General features: G+C 46.2%; 1 protein-coding gene across 1 annotated transcript in view; it reads right to left on the bottom strand.

Moving 5' to 3' along the window:
• LOC144752490 (uncharacterized) overlaps window positions 1-23,181 on the bottom strand; it is an 81,623-nt gene that overhangs the window by 36,267 nt on the left and 22,175 nt on the right. The window contains exons 5-8 of the mRNA XM_078640403.1: window positions 20,174-20,271; window positions 15,421-15,500; window positions 15,098-15,304; window positions 643-818 (exon numbers count right to left, since the gene is read on the bottom strand). Of these exons, the coding sequence (XP_078496529.1) occupies window positions 643-818; window positions 15,098-15,304; window positions 15,421-15,500; window positions 20,174-20,271 (561 nt within the window). The remainder of the gene's footprint in view (window positions 1-642; window positions 819-15,097; window positions 15,305-15,420; window positions 15,501-20,173; window positions 20,272-23,181) is intronic.

The following is a 23,181-nucleotide window of genomic DNA, read 5'->3' as shown; positions in this document are numbered from 1 at the left end:
ATTTTATTATTTACTGCCCTCTTTCACAACAATCTCCGTAACCCACTACTACATGATAAATTACAAATTAAAATAACAAAATAATAATAATAATTTTACTAACAATGAGAACACCTGAAATTAATATGCTAATATATATTACATTAGTTAAAAAAACTATATTTTTACAACTATTTTAAAGTCAATGATATTATATACTAAAAAAGTGATATTTTTACCTGCGATACTCTACTCCATGATAGTTTGGTGGTGACAGTATTTTTGGCACAATCTTCATGTCACACTATTTTTATAAACAATATTTGTGTCTTTCACCTGTTGATTATAACCTTCGTGATTTACCAGACATCATAAAAACGTCAGCGGTCACTGAACCCCTTTTGTGGAGGATATTGCCCCATGTGCTTTAAATCATAAATATAAAGAATAGTATTAGAGTGACCATCAGCCCCTAACAAATGGCTATTGAATATTCTTAACTTTGATCATTGATGCCACACCGCACACACTTTGCACAGTGTCATGTTTTACATATCAGAGACCTTTTGTAACATGGGGCTGTGCTACCCTTTATTTTGCAATAATATCATCCTATTTCTGAGATCTGCTTTTTCACAAGGACACAGGGAGGTTGTCAATCACCTTTTGCATTCTTCTCATTCAGAAAGTCTCTTGCTACTGGCAGGTCTCTGTCCAGCGCACCTCTGTCCGCCTCAAGGCCCTTCATCTGCTTCTCGAGCTGCAGTTGCTTATTCACAAATTCCGACTCTTGATTAATGTTCTCCATCCTGCGCTGTCCTTGCGTTGAACTCTGGTGTCTTTAATAACAACAAAACACAATTAGGTGCCTAAATAACAAATCTCTGGTTCAGAAAATCTCTATTCCGCAAACTCCAGACAATCCAGAACACCGTAGCCAGACTCATCCTCAGCATCCCACAACAAGACCACATCACCCAGCACTTGCGAGACCTCCACTTGCTACCTGTCGAAAAGAGAGTGACTTTCAAGCTGTTCACTCACACCTACATATCCCTCCACAACACTGGACCCAATACCTCAAGGAAAGAATCTCCTTCTAAGCCGCCGCAGAGAAACCTCCGCTCTGCCGACCTTGCCCTGGTGAAAATCCCATGCATCCACAGAGCCAGAACAGTACTAAGAGCCTTCTACTACATTGCGGCCAAGACCTGGAACGAACTCCCCCTCAGCATCAGACGAACTCCCACTCTGCAAGCATTCAGAAAGAGCCTCAAGACCTGGCTGTTCGAATGAGACGGAGCTGCTCGTATCCCCCTCCCCCAGCACCTTGAGACACTCACGAGTGAGTAGTGCGCTTCACAAATCCCTGATTGATTGATTCATTGATTATGACAATGGTGGTCTTACCCCGGGCCCGTGGCAGGTCAGTCATCGACGCCAAGCTGGCGGCATCCTGCCCACCATATTACGATGTTTCTCTTGTGCTAGCATTCTCATAGCAGTGATCTTCAGATGGAAGGGGGTCGATGCGCTAGGAACCTCACTATTTTTGGATTTGTTACACAGTGCAAATACATATGTGTGTATTCACACAAAGCAAGTCTGAAAATATACACATATGAATTACACCTATGAAAAACATACCTTGTCCAAAAGCACAGGTCCACAGCCACTGTAACAGTGAAGAAATGTACGAGTGGCTTACCTTAGTAGTTGACATCAATGGTGTGTATTTTCTTTGTGGGCGAGGGTCTGCAACAAAGGGAGAATCTGGAAGATGGTCTCCGTGACGGAAGGAGGAGTGGAAGCTGGATATAAGGTGAGTTCTCACCTTATATCTTGCGTTTCTACCAGGTCGAGTGTGGAAGTCTTGCTCCCACAGTTGGCTTGGCGGTGAGCCACATTGTAATCTTGACAGTGGGAACAGGGGCTGAACTCCAGCCGTCAGCTGTTGTAGCCTGTGACAGCGGTCTATTTGGAAGGCAAAGACCAGCAAAGGCGGTGGTACATGGGTGGGCTTTCTTCTATGGGGCAGTTAATATCGTAATTCAGGAAACAAAATGGGTTAGATGCACTAACCTGGAGTCGTTGGCCCTTGAGGTTATTTCTAAATTTGAGTTGCTAGCCATGACTGTGCCACTGGAGGCAGTGTCTTTGTCACCCCAGTTTGGCTGCAGCATCCAATCAGGCTTTAATTGAGCCATTAAAAGTACTATTGAACCAGTGGCACAGCTAGTTTAGTTGCCACCCGCGACGGTACTTGCAGGGGTCCCCTCGGGGCCATATGCAATAGCGGAGGGGGAGGGGTTTGCTGGCGATACCTGCGGCCGTATGTAAGAGTGGGCAGGGGGTACTGGCGATGCTGCAGGTAAGACCGGGGGAGGGAGGCCGCCACCCCAAAACAAAACTTGTGCCACGTGGGGTGAACCACCCCCTGCCCTTGCTATGCCACTGCATTGAGCAAAACTTGATTAGGAGGACCAACTGAGTTCATCTTCAGAGCTGCGGAAACTTTGTGGTTTGTCTGGGTCGCTTTTCTGTCTTTACTACAACTTTTGTTCTTTGAGAACTCCAAATTACCATTTTCTTATACTGTGTGCATTAATCAATCACTTAAGAGGTTAAAAGAGTTTATAATGTGAATTATTGAGGAATTTCCAATTCCAAAGTGACTTTGGGACATCCCATTAGACACATTTTACAGGTAAAACTACAGATTTTAAGCCGTTTTCTTCCTCTTAGGGGTGATTTAATAAAACCGATTTCCGTTTTTGATTGTAAAGTCTGGACATCAATTCACGTTTCTATATTAGGTGCAAGAGCATGCATGATTTAACTGTGGCACGTCCAACCTTTTGAGAGACGATGTCTTGGCCTATGCTGCTACCAAAAGGCACTAAGGGTCCATTTGGTTATGTGTGTAATATTACGTGATATTACTGCTGTACAATATTACTTAAATTAGATTAAACTTAATACTAGAAACTTTGCTTGCTGGTCTTAGGTCAACCATTACTCAGAGAAAACAATTTTAACCTCACAAGTTAGATCTGCACAGATCTTGCAAGGCGTTTGCTATAGATTTCTTTGCATCCTTTGTGCAAAGTTGGCTATGTAGATAGTGCTTTAAAGGCTGGATACCCTACATGCAGTGTAGTCATCCTTTCTGAAAGAAAAATACTGTTGTTGTAGTTGGCCCTGTATGTATGAAGCATCACCATTGGTACTGTCTGTATCAAAGCGATACAAAAGGGGATGATGGACGGAGCGTTTGAACAAATCAAACACTCACCCCCAGTCAACTGATCTGGGTTTAATCCATCACCATTCTTTAGTTCACTCAGCCACCCCAGTTCAGACATGGCTATATGCAAATCAGTCTGACCCTGTGCCTCATGGGAACAGTCCAGCCCGAACTGCCAAGCCATGTCTTCCGTGGACCGGAAACAAGCATCCTGGGACCGGTTTCGGATTCATAATCCTCATCAGCCAGGCTATCTTGAATCCAGTGGCCAAGTGAACAAGGGACTCACGTCTGAGCATACCCTGCCACACTTAGGGCGAACAAAGCGATACAAAAGGGGATGATGGACGGAGCATTTGAACAAATCAAACACTCACCCCCAGTCAACTGATCTGGGTTTAATCCATCACCATTCTTTAGTTCACTCAGCCACCCCAGTTCAGACATGGCTATATGCAAATCAGTCTGACCCTGTGCCTCATGGGAACAGTCCAGCCCGAACTGCCAAGCCATGTCTTCCCTGGACCGGAAACAAGCATCCTGGGACCGGTTTCGGATTCATAATCCTCATCAGCCAGGCTATCTTGAATCCAGTGGCCAAGTGAACAAGAGACTCACGTCTGAGCATACCCTGCCACACTTAGGGCGAACAAAGCGATACAAAAGGGGATGATGGACGGAGCGTTTGAACAAATCAAACACTCACCCCCAGTCAACTGATCTGGGTTTATTCCATCACCATTCTTTAGTTCACTCAGCCACCCCAGTTCAGACATGGCTATATGCAAATCAGTCTGACCCTGTGCCTCATGGGAACAGTCCAGCCCGAACTGCCAAGCCATGTCTTCCCTGGACCGGAAACAAGCATCCTGGGACCGGTTTCGGATTCATAATCCTCATCAGCCAGGCTATCTTGATTCCAGTGGCCAAGTGAACAAGGGACTCACGTCTGAGCATACCCTGCCACACTTAGGGCGAACAAAGTGATACAAAAGGGGATGATGGATGGAGCGTTTGAACAAATCAAACACTCACCCCCAGTCAACTGATCTGGGTTTAATCCATCACCATTCTTTAGTTCACTCAGCCACCCCAGTTCAGACATGGCTATATGCAAATCAGTCTGACCCTGTGCCTCATGGGAACAGTCCAGCCCGAACTGCCAAGCCATGTCTTCCCTGGACCGGACACAAGCATCCTGGGACCGGTTTTGGATTCATAATCCTCATCAGCCAGGCTATCTTGAATCCAGTGGCCAAGTGAACAAGGGACTCACGTCTGAGCATACCCTGCCACACTTAGGGCGAACAAAGCGATACAAAAGGGGATGATGGACGGAGCGTTTGAACAAATCCAACACTCACCCCCAGTCAACTGATCTGGGTTTAATCCATCACCATTCTTTAGTTCACTCAGCCACCCCAGTTCAGACATGGCTATATGCAAATCAGTCTGACCCTGTGCCTCATGGGAACAGTCCAGCCCAAACTGCCAAGCCATGTCTTCCCTGGACCGGAAACAAGCATCCTGGGACCGGTTTCGGATTCATAATCCTCATCAGCCAGGCTATCTTGAATCCAGTGGCCAAGTGAACAAGGGACTCACATCTGAGCATACCCTGCCACACTTAGGGCGAACAAAGCGATAGAAAAGGGGATGATGGGTGGAGCGTTTGAACAAATCAAACACTCACCCCCAGTCAACTGATCTGGGTTTAATCCATCACCATTCTGTAGTCCACTCAGCCACCCCAGTTCAGACATGGCTATATGCAAATCAGTCTGACCCTGTGCCTCATGGGAACAGTCCAGCCCGAACTGCCAAGCCATGTCTTCCCTGGACCGGAAACAAGCATCCTGGGACCGGTTTCGGATTAATAATCCTCATCAGCCAGGCTATCTTGAATCCAGTGGCCAAGTAAACAAGGGACTCACGTCTGAGCATACCCTGCCACACTTAGGGCGAACAAAGCGATATAAAAGGGGATGATGGACGGAGCGTTTGAACAAATCAAACTCTCACCCCCAGTCAACTGATCTGGGTTTAATCCATCACCATTCTTTAGTTCACTCAGCCACCCCAGTTCAGACATGGCTATATGCAAATCAGTCTGACCCTGTGCCTCATGGGAACAGTCCAGCCCGAACTGCCAAGCCATGTCTTCCCTGGACCGGAAACAAGCATCCTGGGACCGGTTTCGGATTCATAATCCTCATCAGCCAGGCTATCTTGAATCCAGTGGCCAAGTGAACAAGGGACTCACGTCTAAGCATACCCTGCCACACTAAGGGCGAACAAAGCGATACAAAAGGGGATGATGGACGGAGCGTTTGAACAAATCAAACACTCAACCCCAGTCAACTGATCTGGGTTTAATCCATCACCATTCTTTAGTTCACTCAGCCACCCCAGTTCAGACATGGCTATATGCAAATCAGTCTGACCCTGTGCCTCATGGGAACAGTCCAGCCCGAACTGCCAAGCCATGTCTTCCCTGGACCGGAAACAAGCATCCTGGGACCGGTTTCGGATTCATAATCCTCATCAGCCAGGCTATCTTGAATCCAGTGGCCAAGTGAACAAGGGACTCACGTCTGATCATACCCTGCCACACTTAGGGCGAACAAAGCGATACAAAAGGGGATGATGGACGGAGCGTTTGAACACTTTGCCACTGGATTCAAGCAAGCCGGGCTGAAGACGGCTGTAATGCCAGAAACCGGTCCTCGGAAGCTTGTTTCCGGTCCAGGAAAGGCATGGCTTGGCAGTTCGGGCTGGACTGTTCCCATGAGGCACAGGGTCAGACTGATTTGCATATAGCCATGTCTGAACTGGGGTGGCAGAGTGGGCTAAAGAAAGGTGATGGATAAAACCCAGATCTTTTGACTGGGTGTGAGTGTTTGATTGGCTCAGATGCTCCGTCCATCACCACCCCCTTTTGTACCGCTTTGGCCGCCAAAAGTGTGACAGGGTATGCTCAGACGTGAGTCCCTTGCTCACTTTGCCACTTGATTCAAGCAAGCCGGGCTGAAGACGGCTGTAATGCCAGAAATCGGTCCTCGGAAGCTTGTTTCCGGTCCAGGAAAGGCATGGCTTGGTAGTTCGGGCTGGACTGTTCCCATGAGGCACAGGGTCAGACTGATTTGCATATAGCCATGTCTGAACTGGGGTGGCAGAGTGGGCTAAAGAACGGTGATGGATCAAACCCAGTTCTTTTGACTGGGTGTGAGTGTTTGATTGGCTCAGATGCTCCGTCCATCACCACCCCCTTTTGTACCGCTTTGGCCGCCATAAGTGTGGCAAGGTATGCTCAGACATTAGTCCCTTGCTCACTTTGCCACTGGATTCAAGCAAGCCGGGCTGAAGACGGCTGTAATGCCAGAAACCGGTCCTCGGAAGCTTGTTTCCAGTCCAGGAAAGGCATGGCTTGGCAGTTCGGGCTGGACTGTTCCCATGAGGCACAGGGTCAGACTGATTTGCATATAGCCATGTCTGAACTGGGGTGGCAGAGTGGGCTAAAGAACGGTGATGGATCAAACCCAGATATTTTGACTGGGTGTGAGTGTTTGATTGGCTCAGATGTTCCGTCCATCACCACCCCCTTTTGTACCGCTTTGGCCGCCATAAGTGTGGCAGGGTACGCTCAGACGTGAGTCCCTTGCTCACTTTGCCACTGGATTCAAGCAAGCCGGGCTGAAGACGGCTGTAATGCCAGAAACCGGTCCTCGGAAGCTTGTTTCCGATCCAGGAAAGGCATGGCTTGGCAGTTCGGGCTGGACTGTTCCCATGAGGCACAGGGTCAGACTGATTTGCATATAGCCATGTCTGAACTGGGGTGGCAGAGTGGGCTAAAGAACGGTGATGGATCAAACCCAGATATTTTGACTGGGTGTGAGTGTTTGATTGGCTCAGATGCTCCGTCCATCACCACCCCCTTTTGTACCGCTTTGGCCGCCATAAGTGTGGCAGGGTACGCTCAGACGTGAGTCCCTTGCTCACTTTGCCACTGGATTCAAGCAAGCCGGGCTGAAGACGGCTGTAATGCCAGAAACCGGTCCTCGGAAGCTTGTTTTCGGTCCAGGAAAGGCATGGCTTGGCAGTTCGGGCTGGACTGTTCCCATGAGGCACAGGGTCAGACTGATTTGCATATAGCCATGTCTGAACTGGGGTGGCAGAGTGGGCTAAAGAACGGTGATGGATCAAACCCAGATATTTTGACTGGGTGTGAGTGTTTGATTGGCTCAGATGCTCCGTCCATCACCACCCCCTTTTGTACCACTTTGGCCGCCATAAGTGTGGCAGGGTACGCTCAGACGTGAGTCCCTTGCTCACTTTGCCACTGGATTCAAGCAAGCCGGGCTGAAGACGGCTGTAATGCCAGAAACCGGTCCTCAGAAGCTTGTTTCCGGTCCAGGAAAGGCATGGCTTGGCAGTTCGGGCTGGACTGTTCCCATGAGGCACAGGGTCAGACTGATTTGCATATAGCCATGTCTGAACTGGGGTGGCAGAGTGGGCTAAAGAACGGTGATGAATCAAACCCAGATCTTTTGACTGGGTGTGAGTGTTTGATTGGCTCAGATGCTCCGTCCATCACCACCCCCTTTTGTACCTCTTTGGCCGCCATAAGTGTGGCAGAGGTATGCTCAGACGTGAGTCCCTTGCTCACTTTGCCACTGGATTCAAGCAAGCCAAGCTGAAGACGACTGTAATGCCAGAAACCGGTCCTCGGAAGCTTGTTTCCGGTCCAGGAAAGGCATGGCTTGGCAGTTCGGGCTGGACTGTTCCCATGAGGCACAGGGTCAGACTGCTTTGCATATAGCCAAGTCTGAACTGGGGTGGCAGAGTGGGCTGAAGAACGGTGATGGATCAAACCCAGATCTTTTGAATGGGTGTGAGTGTTTGATTGGCTCAGATGCTCCGTCCATCACCACCCCCTTTTGTACCGCTTTGGCCGCCATAAGTGTGGCAGGGTATGCTCAGACGTGAGTTCCTTGCTCACTTTGCCACTGGATTCAAGCAAGCCGGGCTGAAGACGGCTGTAATGCCAGAAACCGGTCCTCGGAAGCTTGTGTCCGGTCCAGAAAAGGCATGGCTTGGCAGTTCGGGCTGGACTGTTCCCATGAGGCACAGGGTCAGACTGATTTGCATATAGCCATGTCTGAACTGGGGTGGCAGAGTGGGCTAAAGAACGGTGATGGATCAAACCCAGATCTTTTGACTGGGTGTGAGTGTTTGATTGGCTCAGATGCTCCGTCCACCACCATCCCCTTTTGTACCGCTTTGGCCGCCATGAGTGTGGCAGGGTATGCTCAGACGTGAGTCCCTTGCTCACTTTGCCACTGGATTCAAGCAAGCCGGGCTGAAGACGGCTGTAATGCCAGAAACCGGTCCTCGGAAGCTGGTTTCCGGTCCAGGAAAGGCATGGCTTGGCAGTTCGGGCTGGACTGTTCCCATGAGGCACAGGGTCAGACTGATTTGCATATAGCCATGTCTGAACTGGGGTGGCAGAGTGGGCTAAAGAACGGTGATGGATCAAACCCAGATCTTTTGACTGGGTGTGAGTTTTTGATTGGCTCAGATGCTCCGTCCATCACCACCCCCTTTTGTACCGCTTTGGCCGCCATAAGTGTGGCAGGGTATGCTCAGACGTGAGTCCCTTGCTCACTTTGCCACTGGATTCAAGCAAGCCGGGCTGAAGACGGCTGTAATGCCAGAAACCGGTCCTCAGAAGCTTGTTTCCGGTCCGGGAAAGACATGGCTTGGCAGTTCGGGCTGGACTGTTCCCATGAGGCACAGGGTCAGACTGATTTGCATATATCCATGTCTGAACTGGGGTGGCAGAGTGGGCTAAAGAACGGTGATGGATCAAACCCAGATCTTTTGACTGGGTGTGAGTGTTTGATTGGCTCAGATGCTCCGTCCATCACCACCCCCTTTTGTACCGCTTTGGCCGCCATAAGTGTGGCAGGGTAGGGTATGCTCAGACGTGAGTCCCTTGCTGACTTTGCCACTGGATTCAAGCAAGCCGGGCTGAAGACGGCTGTAATGCCAGAAACCGGTCCTCGGGAGCTTGTTTCCGGTCCAGGAAAGGCATGGCTTGGCAGTTCGGGCTGGACTGTTCCCATGAGGCACAGGGTCAGACTGATTTGCATATAGCCATGTCTGAACTGGGGTGGCAGAGTGGGCTAAAGAACGGTGATGGATCAAACCCAGATCTTTTGACTGGGTGTGAGTGTTTGATTGGCTCAGATGCTCCGTCCACCACCATCCCCTTTTGTACTGCTTTGGCCGCCATGAGTGTGGCAGGGTATGCTCAGACGTGAGTCCCTTGCTCACTTTGCCACTGGATTCAAGCAAGCCGGGCTGAAGACGGCTGTAATGCCAGAAACCGGTCCTCGGAAGCTGGTTTCCGGTCCAGGAAAGGCATGGCTTGGCAGTTCGGGCTGGACTGTTCCCATGAGGCACAGGGTCAGACTGATTTGCATATAGCCATGTCTGAACTGGGGTGGCAGAGTGGGCTAAAGAACGGTGATGGATCAAACCCAGATCTTTTGACTGGGTGTGAGTTTTTGATTGGCTCAGATGCTCCGTCCATCACCACCCCCTTTTGTACCGCTTTGGCCGCCATAAGTGTGGCAGGGTATGCTCAGACGTGAGTCCCTTGCTCACTTTGCCACTGGATTCAAGCAAGCCGGGCTGAAGACGGCTGTAATGCCAGAAACCGGTCCTCAGAAGCTTGTTTCCGGTCCGGGAAAGACATGGCTTGGCAGTTCGGGCTGGACTGTTCCCATGAGGCACAGGGTCAGACTGATTTGCATATATCCATGTCTGAACTGGGGTGGCAGAGTGGGCTAAAGAACGGTGATGGATCAAACCCAGATCTTTTGACTGGGTGTGAGTGTTTGATTGGCTCAGATGCTCCGTCCATCACCACCCCCTTTTGTACCGCTTTGGCCGCCATAAGTGTGGCAGGGTAGGGTATGCTCAGACGTGAGTCCCTTGCTGACTTTGCCACTGGATTCAAGCAAGCCGGGCTGAAGACGGCTGTAATGCCAGAAACCGGTCCTCGGGAGCTTGTTTCCGGTCCAGGAAAGGCATGGCTTGGCAGTTCGGGCTGGACTGTTCCCATGAGGCACAGGGTCAGACTGATTTGCATATAGCCATGTCTGAACTGGGGTGGCAGAGTGGGCTAAAGAACGGTGATGGATCAAACCCAGATCTTTTGACTGGGTGTGAGTGTTTGATTGGCTCAGATGCTCCGTCCATCACCACCCCCTTTTGTACCGCTTTGGCCGCTATAAGTGTGGCAGGGTATGCTCAGACGTGAGTCCCTTGCTCACTTTGCCACTGGATTCAAGCAAGCCGGGCTGAAGACGGCTGTAATGCCAGAAACCGGTCCTCGGAAGCTTGTTTCCGGTCCAGGAAAGGCATGGCTTGGCAGTTCGGGCTGGACTGTTCCCATGAGGCACAGGGTCAGACTGATTTGCATATAGCCATGTCTGAACTGGGGTGGCAGAGTGGGCTAAAGAACGGTGATGGATCAAACCCAGATCTTTTGACTGGGTGTGAGTGTTTAATTGGCTCAGATGCTCCGTCCATCACCACCCCCTTTTGTACCGCTTTGGCCGCCATAAGTGTGGCAGGGTATGCTCAGACGTGAGTCCCTTGCTCACTTTGCAACTGGATTCAAGCAAGCCGGGCTGAAGACGGCTGTAATGCCAGAAACCGGTCCTCGGGAGCTTTTTTCCGGTCCAGGAAAGGCATGGCTTGGCAGTTCGGGCTGGACTGTTCCCATGAGGCACAGGGTCAGACTGATTTGCATATAGCCATGTCACTGGGGTGGCAGAGTGGGCTAAAGAACGGTGATGGATCAAACCCAGATCTTTTGACTGGGTGTGAGTGTTTGATTGGCTCAGATGCTCCGTCCATCACCACCCCCTTTTTTTCCGCTTTGGCCGCCATAAGTGTGGCAGGGTATGCTCAGACGTGAGTCCCTTGCTCACTTTGCCACTGGATTCAAGCAAGCCGGGCTGAAGACGGCTGTAATGCCAGAAACCGGTCCTCGGAAGCTTGTTTCCGGTCCAGGAAAGGCATGGCTTGGCAGTTCGGGCTGGACTGTTCCCATTAGGCACAGGGTCAGACTGATTTGCATATAGCCATGTCTGAACTGGGGTGGCAGAGTGGGCTAAAGAACGGTGATGGATCAAACCCAGATCTTTTGACTGGGTGTGAGTGTTTGATTGGCTCAGATGCTCCGTCCATCACCACCCCCTTTTGTACCGCTTTGGCCGCCATAAGTGTGGCAGGGTATGCTCAGACGTGAGTCCCTTGCTCACTTTGCCACTGGATTCAAGCAAGCCGGGCTGAAGACGGCTGTAATGCCAGAAACCGGTCCTCGGAAGCTTGTTTCCGGTCCAGGAAAGGCATGGCTTGGCAGTTCGGGCTGGACTGTTCCCATGAGGCACAGGGTCAGACTGATTTGCATATAGCCATGTCTGAACTGGGGTGGCAGAGTGGGCTAAAGAACGGTGAAGGATCAAACCCAGATCTTTTGACTGGGTGTGAGTGTTTGATTGGCTCAGAAGCTCCGTCCATCACCAACCCCATTTGTTATACTGTCTGTATCAGGCATCACCTCTGCCATTTATGGTTCTTTGCTGTGGTTGGCGGCTGATTTAGGGCATTATTATGAATTTAGTGGTTGGCTGCCCGCAGTATTATGAGTGTGGCGGTCGGACTGCCGCAGGACCGCTATGACCGCTGGGCATCAAGGATTCCGCAGTGTTCACACAACGAATACCATAAGAAAGGTTTAACAAACTTTGATAAAGCCATTCCTTTTAGCTCTAGGATCTAAATTCGTTTTTTGCTTGCCACAACATTTTATGTGGAATTCAGTATCTAATCTGCCTGTTCCTCCCATTGCAAGAAAGACACAGCAAGGTCGACTTGGAGGATGTTTAGTGGACTAGTTCATATTATTAAAATATGACCTATGCACACAGTACTTGAAATAGTAGCTTTAGTGCTGTATATTCATAATTACAAACATACCCCTTTCACTACTGCCTTTCTTACTTCAACTCCAAGGATTTTCTCCATTCCATTTGTTGAAATCTGATAACATTATCTTTATTTCTCTTCCCCTGCTTTTTCCCCGCTTTACCTCTTTTTAAGTGTGGTCTTCTCGATCTGGCTATGCAATTAAGTCAGACTGCTGAGTATTATAAAAGCAAGAGGAGGGGGAAGAAAGGAGAAGGTCGGAGAGGTACAGAAAAGAGTATAGTGGGAGAGGTGAAATATAAGGAAAAGGGGGGTATGGAAAAAGATGAGAGACAGATAGTTGAGGAGGGCGGAGATGTAACGTAAAGAGAGAAAAGGTGATATGACCAGGGGAAAAGATACAGAGGGAAAAAACAGGAAGATGTAAGTAGGTAAATAGGTAGAGAGATAATAAGCTTTTAGAAACAGAAAGAGAGGTAGACAGCACTAGGGGTAGGAAAAGAAAATGTAGGAGAGAGGAAGGGGGTACATTGAGTGGTGATGTACAAAAAGGAGTAAAGTAGAAAGAAAGGTGCATTAGAAAGATAAAGGATGATAGAGGTAGAAGTGGACAGGTAGAGAGACTTCTGGCAGCCAGAGAAACAGAAACACACTAATGGCCTAATTTACAAAGGTAAAATTACACTTTGTGGTAAGTTTACTCTTTTTTAGCATTCACAAAAGCAAGTTTAATTTTACCAATAGTCGGAGCGGACAACTTTGCACATAAAAAGATATGAAAGGCCTGTATTTTTATGTACGGGGTCACCGCCGCAAGTGTGGAGTCTCCACAGTCATAAAATTACTGGGGCATATTACCAAGGGCCTTATCGCCGCTTTAGCGGGAATTTTTCCCGCTAAAGCGGCGATAATTTTATCGCCCTATTACCTAGCTGTTGCTAACACCAGTTAGTGACAGCTAGTAGGAGATAGCGATCATCTTGGGGCCCACTTTGCATGTCAGCGATATTTATCGCTAATGACATGCAAAGTGGGTGTGCCAAGATGTTAGCGACTGTAAACAGTCGCTAACATCGCTATCTCCTATTACCTACAAAGGCGTACTTTTGGAAATATTTGCGCTAAGCGCGAATATCTCCAAAAGCTAACGCCTGCCCAGAGCAGTTCTTAGCCACGTTATCGAATGGTAGGTGGATAACATGGCTAAGAGCATTAGCTCGGTAATGCATGAATATCGCTGACTTTTCAGCGATATTCATGCATTACGGCCGATTTTTATCGCTTTTGAGATAAACCTTGATAATAGCAAGGTTTATCTGCGATAAAAATTGGAGGAGCTCGGCGATATTAATATTGCCGCTAACCGTGTTAAGCGATAAATATCGCTTAATCTTGGTATTATGCCCCACTATTAGTAAAATTAAACTCCTAGTTTGTGAATACTACAAAAATAGTAAACTTACTACAAAGTGTAAATTTACCCCTGTGATTCAGGCCCAAGTTTGAGAATTAGCGTGACAGAGCACTGTGTGGTAGAGAGATGGGCAACATGAGAAAAGGTCTAGAGAGACAGTTGGTCACAAGCACAGAGCAAGGTAGAGAAAGTAGAGATAGGGGTAGAAAGTAAAATGAAGTGTGCAGCGAAGAGAGGTGACGCAGAGAGGCTTAGGTGAAGCAGAGAAAGAGAGCTGAGGTTGATACAGACGTAGAGCTAGAGAAAGAGAGTGAGGAAGAGAGAGAGCTCTAAGACAGAAGTAGAATGGGAGGTGGGGTAGGTAGATATGCAGGGATGGGAAGGGAGAAAGGTGAGGTAGGAGGTGAGTTGAAATGGAGAAGTGGTGGGGACAGAGGGAGAAGGGTGTAGATAGAGATAGAGAAACAGAAGTAGTGGGAAAGGAGGAAGGTAATGAGAAAGGTTAAGTAGAGGGAAGAGGGGTTGAAAGAGAGAAAGAGGTTAGTCGGAGAGATTAGATAGTCAATGAATGGTTTGTTAAATTGGGGTTATGGAGTGACACAGAGAGAGAGGGGTAGAGAGAGATGACAGAGAGGCGTAATAGAGAGAGATATGAGATTGAGAGAGGTGAGGGAGAGAGATTTGATGTAGAGAGAGAGCTGTGAAAGATGAAGAGAGAAGAAAAGTATAGAGATATGAAGAGAGAGATAGAGTTGTGAGGTAAGGAGTAAGATGAGGATGAGAGAGAGAGAGAGAGAGATGGCGTTGATGTAGTAGAGATAGAGGGAAACAGAACAATGAGGTAGAGAGAGGTGAGGTAAAGAGACAATGTGAAGAGTAAGAAATACAGTGGCAGGCACAGCGAGTGGTAGAGAAATGGGTGACGTCATTCGACAAAGAAAGAGGTGTAGCAGAGACACGTTTTTTTACAAAGATGTGAGTTAGACATAGGTGAGGCAGAGAGAGCTTATCATAGAGCGGGTGTTGGTACATAACGATGCAGTAACAGAGCGAGAGAGAAGAAAAGATAGAGATGTGAGGTACTGGAGGGAGTACTTTCGTTTGTACCAAACAGAAAAGGCAGTAAATTGGCCCCTGGCCCTTTGGAGGATGGGACATGGTCAGCGGCATCTGCCAGTGGAGACAGCTGAGGCTCTGCTGTTGGAAAGCTGGTGCAGGGAAGCAAAGGGCACTCAAGGTTGGTGAGTGCTATAGAAGGCACTTTAGTTTAAGACATGATGGCTCATGTTTTTAAAGATCATTGATCCAGGATCCAAATGGAGTTCTCATTGTATTCTGGCCTACTTCTGGGTGTACAGCTCAAGTTGGAAAAGGGTTCCACATATTGGGCTTGGGACATGCTGTACTAGACTCTGTATTCTCAGGCATGCCTTACTCTGCCATTTCCAGTCTACCTTCTCAGGCTGCTCTTAAGAGTTCTACTGCTTTGTGCTTCAGTGCTCACTGCTGTCGCCAGCTCTGCCAGTTCTCTCTTGATCTGGAACTCCTCGCGTTCCTTTCGTTTCAACTTTTCTTCATACTCCCGGTGCAGCGTTTCCATTTCTGCATGACGTTTCTTCATTTCCTGGAACATCTGTGCGTATCGTAGCTCCAATCTTGTCCTATGCATCAGGAGAGAAGATGGAACCAGACTCAAGATGGACCCTTGATTCACCCAACCGCAGACCTATGTCAAAGCCCCGTCCCCTTATTTAAAGTCCCCAAGGTAAGCACTCACAGCGTCCTGCTGGACCTCTGCTCCTGGTCTCTGGTAGACAGTATATCCAGTCTGTTCTGCAGCAAATTTGCCCTGGTCGCCTATAAAGCAGTCAGAATTGAGCAATATGATTCACAGAACAATTTAATGCATGTGTAATATTGTCATCTGGTCCACTGCATTATGCATTTTTATATTGCATAAAAGGCAAGCATATAGGAGGATTTAAGGTCATAAACCTACACAGAAGATATATCGATTTTGTTAGAAAGATTTTATTTACATTTTCAAAGTGAAAGGCAGAAGGAATTGGCTTTCAGGCTTCAGCCAGTTGCCCAGAAATCATCTTAGCACCACGCTTGAGAAGTCCTAAATCTTTAGTTGCTTATCAACCCATCAACTCAAGATTGGCTGAATCTTTCATTCAAAAGAAGAAACTATAGTTTTTTCAAACATTAATGGGGGAAGTGTGTTGTGGAATAATTGTCCATAGTTAAATAAGTCGGAAGAGACATATTCTAAACGGTTCTATGTTAAAAAGTCATCTTCTGAAATATCACTAGACATTCATATAGCGCCCTAAATATAGTATACAAAATTATCACTCTATTGGGTGCAGATTTTCTGTTTTTACCTCTATTTAGGGGAGACGATATTCTGATCGGCATATTAGAGTAAACACAAGGAGATGATGAACGGAGCGCTGAAACTTTTTAGAACCCCAGTCACAGATCTGTGTTGAATTCCTCATCCTTCTTTAGCTCACTTCGCCACCTCAGTTCAGACCCAGCTATATGCAAATCAGTCTTTACCCTGAGCTTCATGAGAACAGTCCAGCCCAAACTGCCAAGCCAGGTCTTCCCTGAACTGAAAACAAGCATCTTGAGACCAGTTTCGGGGTAACACCCCTCATCAGCCAGGCTAGCTTGAATCCAGTGGCAAAGTGAGCAAGGGACCCACGTCTGGGGTGAATGTGTGAAAAGTTTCAGTCCACCATCTCCTTTCGTTTGCAACATATTAGAGTACCATTCCATCTAGGGCTGGGAATTCCCACCTGAAGGGTACTTGCAATGAATACTTCATTTTTAAATGCTGAAAGGCTACTGATTAATATCTATTTTAAAACCACCCAGAGTAAAACACATGGAAAATACCTCAAATGTATCAGTAGCTTTTCAAATAAATTCCAAACTCACTTCTAATAAAGTAACAATCACAACTAGTGCTTGCATAGGGTGGGAACTGCCTGGGTTTTATTTTCAACGTCTGTTCCTATTCCAGGACCAGATCTCCGGTCTGACTTGGAGACGTAACCCACCTCAATCAATCAATCAATCAATCAGAGTACTTGTAAAGCGCGCTACTTACCCGTGAGGGCCTCAAGGCGCTGAGGGGAGGGGGGTGCCGCTACTGCTCGAAGAACCAGGTCTTCTGAAGTCCTATTGTCATATGGTGACACGGGTACAAACATCTGCGAGCGACACTGCTATGTGGAGTTTTAGGCACATTAAAGTCTCTTTTCCCCACCTTTAGAATAACTCTAAAGAATCCTTTAAAGGACAGAGAGTTATGCCTTTTGTTCCATTGGAAAGCATCAGGGGCACCAGAAGTCAAGGGGAGCATAGCTTGCATTCAGACTCCAAAGGCCATCAGAGGAAGCGGAGGTACTCTATGGGTGGGACTTGTCAAGTTGGCCAAAAGGTAAGTAGAAAAGAGTAATCTCACTTTATCAAGTTCCCTGTGTATATATGTTATGTTGGTCTATGTGTGAAATTACACTAATAGTGACTCTTTATATTACACACAATGCAAACGTCATTGTTGTGGAACTGGTGATAGGTGTTTATTATGCCTTCCAGGTGACATCTAGATGGTTGCAGGCAATTCATAGCATACTGAACTATTTTACCAGAATTAGAACTTGTGTCCTGTGGATGACACAAACCTTTCCGCAGAAATTACATGTTATCACTGAGCTATCTTACTAAGTAGCAAACCTGGAGCTCCATGCTACAGGAAATGCTCTGCATCAGGATCATTAATGATCTAAGCTCTCATGCTACTCCTCGACCCATATCAAATCAGACAGACAATTTCCCCATGACTTTCCTCATCAGTCGCACTTCCCTTTATTGTGAGTGTGGTGAAAGTGGCTTTCAGGCTAGACTAAGTGAGGGTAAACAGAAATAACCCATGGGGTTTGGCTTCCTCAAATCGCCATTTCCGCCATGATTCTGCCTCGGGTCGCGGAACCGCCATGCAGATAGAAAAGCTAAGGAAGCCAAGAACGCACTGGTAGAAATAAGTGTAAAGCGCATGCCTAGGCACCGTAACAATCCACTGGGGGAAGGAGCTAACACTGGCCAACATCCTACTTTATTGCCTAAACTTCTGTTTGATAGGACAATGGTCTGCAGCTTTTACTTCATGAGAAGCAGATCAGAAATAACAAATGTGTCGCACATTTAAGACCTTGACACAATACTAACTGTTTGGTGAAAAAGTGCATGTCATCAAAAGTACTAATACCTCCGTATTGTACTTCATGTCATTTTTCTACTATCTTCTAAAAATGTTTTAGAGTAAGCCATGACTACAGCGAAAGGCTTTACGCATTACATTTTATTTTCTGTGAGTGAGCATTTGCTCCTCCTGCAAATTCATGAGTAAGATCTACGTAAGCCCGGAGTAAGGCACAACTACTCACAGAAACCACTTTGTGAATCAGGTCTGGATATTGAAGAGTAATTCCCCTCTAAGAGTGGATCAAGAAATAACTCTTCATAGAAAATACTTTGGAAGTCATTTAGTGTTTGGTGTAGTGGGAGCCTTTCCATACATTTGCAGAACTCCCGCTCTGCAAAATTTGGGAGTCTTGCACCATTTAAAGAAGGGGAGAGAGCAGATTAATGGCTGGCGGAGCCTCCTTCAGAGCTGCCAATGGTCAATTATTATTGGTGGGAGTCAGACTGCCCCAATGGGACTGCCTTTACTGAAGATGGAGGCCTTTCCTATTTAGGTTGGACGACCTGATGCAGCTTTTTCCAGTCAAGTCTGACTTGCAAACATGGCTGAATCAGGTAGAAAAAATGAACAACGGCTCTGACATGCAAGTAGAAAGCTGCTTGCATGGACACAACATTTTTGTTGTTTTGCATAAAAAAGCATTCAATTTGGGGGCTTATTTCTGGAGGTAAAAAAATGTCAGATGACTGCGAAACCAATGTGGCTGCTTGGCATTAAAGCTTTTCCGAAAGTTCTTCCTCCCCATCTTTAGGAGCACTTTTGGCAAAAGGATCCCCCGCAAGCACAGTTTGGATCTTTAGACGTGGAGCAACCACCAGACAATAACAGAACATTCAAAAGATCGGGGAAGAGAAGGTAAGCCCAGCTGACAGTGTGGTCATCCACAAACCAAATGACTAGCTGAGGAAATGGTGTTCACAGCACTCACTAGGAACTTCAGGAAGTCACTCCGCATACATGTGTCTTGGGAGGAGTTCTAGGTTTTGGATCCGTCATAGAGTAGGGCCTTCCTTCACTTAATTTATCTCTCCACTGCCAGGTGGCAAGCTGATTTTGGAAGGCTGAGCGTAAATGTTTGGAAGGATTAACATAACATAACATCATAAAGAACTCTCAGGAGAGATCGGGTGGTGCATGACACTGACATGCTTCTTGTGATACACAGAGGTACGAGAAGATAGTGTGATGTTTCATTGTCAGTCAGAGGCATGTCTACACAACGAATGAGAGAAAGAGTGAGTATTCTAGACCTTTGATGAAGTGGACTGCCATGTTTTGGAGTCCCAGCCGCACAAGTGAATCATTATTGGTAGGACACTGTATGTTTATGGTGCAAAAGCAGGTTAAGTGAGGGCCTGTAGCAAGAGCTGCAGATGGGAGAAGAACAACTTTGCAAGTAAGGCAACCTGACTCAAGCCTAGCATTTATATCTGCAATTGACAGATTGAAATTGATTATGACCATAGTAGTATCCGCTGTGTCTACATTTATGCCTCGCTTGCCACCTTTCAAGATTGTTAATAATTCAGCTCATGGTTGTATGTTCACAATTGAAACCATGGCCGCAAAAGGTTTTAATGGCTCTGAATATTCAAGCTTATTGTTCAGAGATTACTGTCTTGTTCATAAGCTTCCTTCAGGCTCTGGTTGAACAACTGTAAAGAATAAAGTCCACAAACTATGCCTCTATTCCTTCGTCTTCAAACTATGTCAGGATCCCCACGACTCTTCAAACTATGTCAGGATCCCCACGACTAATATTGCCCAAAAATAGATGATGTTGATTCATGACAGCAGGATAGAAGTTCTGGAACCCAAAGGATCCTCTTTTCACTAACACTGTCTTGCTTCTACAATTTCTTGTCCCAGTGTGGCCAGTCAGCATATATTCCAATATTCGAACTAAATGACTAACTACATTTACACAGTACCTTATAACCTGAGGTCTCTGGGCACTGGTCAGTTATCCCTGAAATCAAGTAGAAAGAACTAGATCCACATGTTTTTTAGAGCATGTTACATGCCCTACATGACTCTTTCTTCAGACTTATTGGAGGCTATTCCATGTGTTGTCAGTAAGAAATAAAAAGCGAGGCGAAGATCTTCAAACAGGGTACCTGCTAGATCATTAGTGCACTTAACGGCATAAGAAATAAAAGGGAACAATCATCTACATACAATGTACTGCACGTGTATTCTACACGATGATGAAGTCAATTTAACATTATGGTAGTTTAAAAAGCCATACTTGTTCTCTTGTCTGGAAGAACTGTTGCTTGGCAGATTCTTGTTGTAGTTTTAATTCTTTCATTTTTCTTTGGTCATCTTGCATCTTCCTCTGAACAGCTAAAAAATTAAGATCACAAGATAAGTTTGATAAAGAGAGGAAAATTGGGTTTAGACAAATTAGAACGGGAGACAGAATAGATGGTAAAATGAAAGGTGAACTTGGAGTTAAGATGGAAGGCAAACAGCAGATGAAGTCAGTGGTAGGGGTTAAAGGCAGGGACAAACAAGAAAAAGTAGGTTATTTCAACAATCATAAATTAATTTAAACATATTTAATGGGCCACATATGTTAACATCCAATTCAAGATTTTTTCTGCTAATTATCTGCCTCATTATTACTATGTATGCCCCTCCGACACCACCACAGATGTGGCTCCCGTGCTATAGAATCTATTCAATACCATTCTTGCCTGATAAGTCTTAAATACCTCTTCTTCCCATCAAACTGCCATTTCCATTTCTTTTTTTCTGACTAAAGAAAGAAACTGTTCTACTTTCTGCACTTCCACCGTCACCTTTACATGATTGTATGAATGTCTCCACTCCCTAAAAACATGTCCTCAAACTGCAAGGCACATGATTGACTATCATCCTTTGTCCCATAACATTGTTGTCCTTAATTCTCAAACGTCTGAAATGTGATGCTTTAATTTAGGGAGGTGTCCCTATACACTGCCAGTGGTTGTGTGACCCTCCTTTCCGTTATCCCTCACAGCTATTTCATCAACTTCTCCACTGAGAATCTCAACCCGTCCTCCTATGCCACTGACATGTCTCTCCCTCTTAAGTGCATGAGGAAGATAACTCCCCTTCCTGCACGTCCATTCACATATCATGTGTGTGACTTTTTCATGCCTTACTTCCTGCCGCACATTGACCCTTCTCTCCACTCCCAATGAAGTTTCCGCCATTTCGGAAACTATTGTGTGCTCAGTTCACATCTCGTTCCCTCACTTTGTAGTTTATACATCTTCCGTTGTCTCCAGATTCCACTTTGGTGCATGAAGCTGTTTCATTCACTATACTCCCATGTCGCCAATCTTTCTGTGTGCCTGCCTTTTCCTTCATTTTACAACCCTGCTTTCACCTCACCAATGTGGTTCATGCCTCCTATCTCAACTACTGCCGTATGACTTTTAGTGAGAGTCCAATCATCTCCTCTTCCGCCTTTCTGTCATATTTCCTGCTCACTCTAACTGTCAAGTCCTGTTCTACCCCACCCCGGGGATTCACTTTTTGGTCTTTGATAATATCTTTAACTAAGAAGTACGGAATAAGGGAGCTATGCAGACTCAGGGATTCACCTGGGACTGGCCGCATTAGAATATGCATCAGAAACCAGCATGGTTTTGTAGGACTGGTTTGTGGCGGCTGGGGGTGTCAAGATCATCATTGGTCTAAGTCAGGGGAGGGACCTCCAGGTGAGGAGTGGTTGCAGAACCAGGTGCCATGCAACTTTCCATATTGCATTGGCTCATGCCTATTGCTCTTTCGCTATTGTTTCATTCCTCATCTTTGTTGCTTTGCTCCCTTTTTGGTTTTCTCGGTTCCCTGACCTTTTTGCATGATTTCTGACTTGCCCTCAGGATTACAATTTGGTTGGGTTTGTTGAATGGTTGCCTGAACTGTGACTTGGATTACGTTTTGCTGTGCTTGTTCTATTGATTCCTCCATGAATTCCAGGTTTGCCACTAGCCCAGGATTCCACTGTTGCTGTTACTGGCTTAATACATCTGTGGCTTAGGCTCCCTGTGCCCTGTCATCATGAAGCCATTAGGCACAATCACCAATATCATATTCCCTAAGATCAATCAAACCTTTCTGCACCATGTTCCGAATACCTATAGTATAAGTTTGACATTAAACTTTGAAAACGTTAACTTGAATCCCCTAAAGTTTGAGAGACTTGTGGTTGATATGATTGCTCCATTCCATCTGTCTCTTCTCTTACCCTCACTTCCATTTCCATTCCCCTCGAGGGATTAATACTGCTATTCTTGCTCACTCACACACTTGTGGAGCTAGGTTGTGGGGCAGAATATCTTCAGACTCTATCAATCAAAATCCATGAGCCCTGACAAGTACCATATCATATACACAGCCTTTCCCCAAATCGCTTTCAGCCCATCAGATTCCTAAATCATCTGCTTCTTTGCCTTCAGATGCTCTCTTTTAGTCTTTCTGCATTATTCATGGTATCCCCTTTTAAATGTCCCTTAAAAGTGCTATACATTTCAATAATACATTTATTAATGACTAGTTAGGAGGATAGTACATCCTGCCAATGTATTCATCAAGGTGTTTTTTAATATGCCTCCTTCTTCCTTAGAAGTCTTAACAATCTATATCCACCACACTTCTGTAATTATGGGCAGCACTAAACCCTTAGCTTCATCCATCCTCCATTTAGCCGCAAGTATCTACAAGCCCAAACCATATACGTTTAAACAGATTTCAGTCAAAAAATAGATTTGTCTACATCGTCGTTGAGTGCTCTGGTGAGACAACAGAGAAGTAGGACACTAGTACCAACTGTGATAATAATTTAAATGAAGCATGTGTGCATGTATAGAGTATTTATAATGTTCAGTAGGCCTGATAAGCTGTAACGAATGTGACTAAATGTGAGCAGATTCAGCATGAGGCAAGAATTGAATTGTTAGGGGCTCAAAACATAGGAGAAGAGCCAACCTGTTGAACCTTCTTTACTGCTGACTATTTAAAATACATGTTTGGTGGCTTGTCTGGAAACTGGTATATCATGATTCATGTATGGAAATTTGCATGGTCCATTTCTTTCTGTAATGTGGCACAATGTAATTTTTCTAGTATGAAGGGTCAGTTAATCTGCAGTTTTCTGTTTTACACTTGGTTTTTTCAGAGAAACCAAAACATGATCTGGAACATCCTTATAATCATTTGTGACCAGGATATTAAACCGAAAAATCACAACATGTCTACCTTCAT

The sequence above is a fragment of the Lissotriton helveticus genome, chromosome 5_1 (genome assembly GCF_964261635.1).
Source record: "Lissotriton helveticus chromosome 5_1, aLisHel1.1, whole genome shotgun sequence".
NCBI classification, from domain to species: Eukaryota; Metazoa; Chordata; class Amphibia; order Caudata; family Salamandridae; genus Lissotriton; species Lissotriton helveticus.
This window is presented reverse-complemented; position numbering and strand designations above follow the sequence as displayed.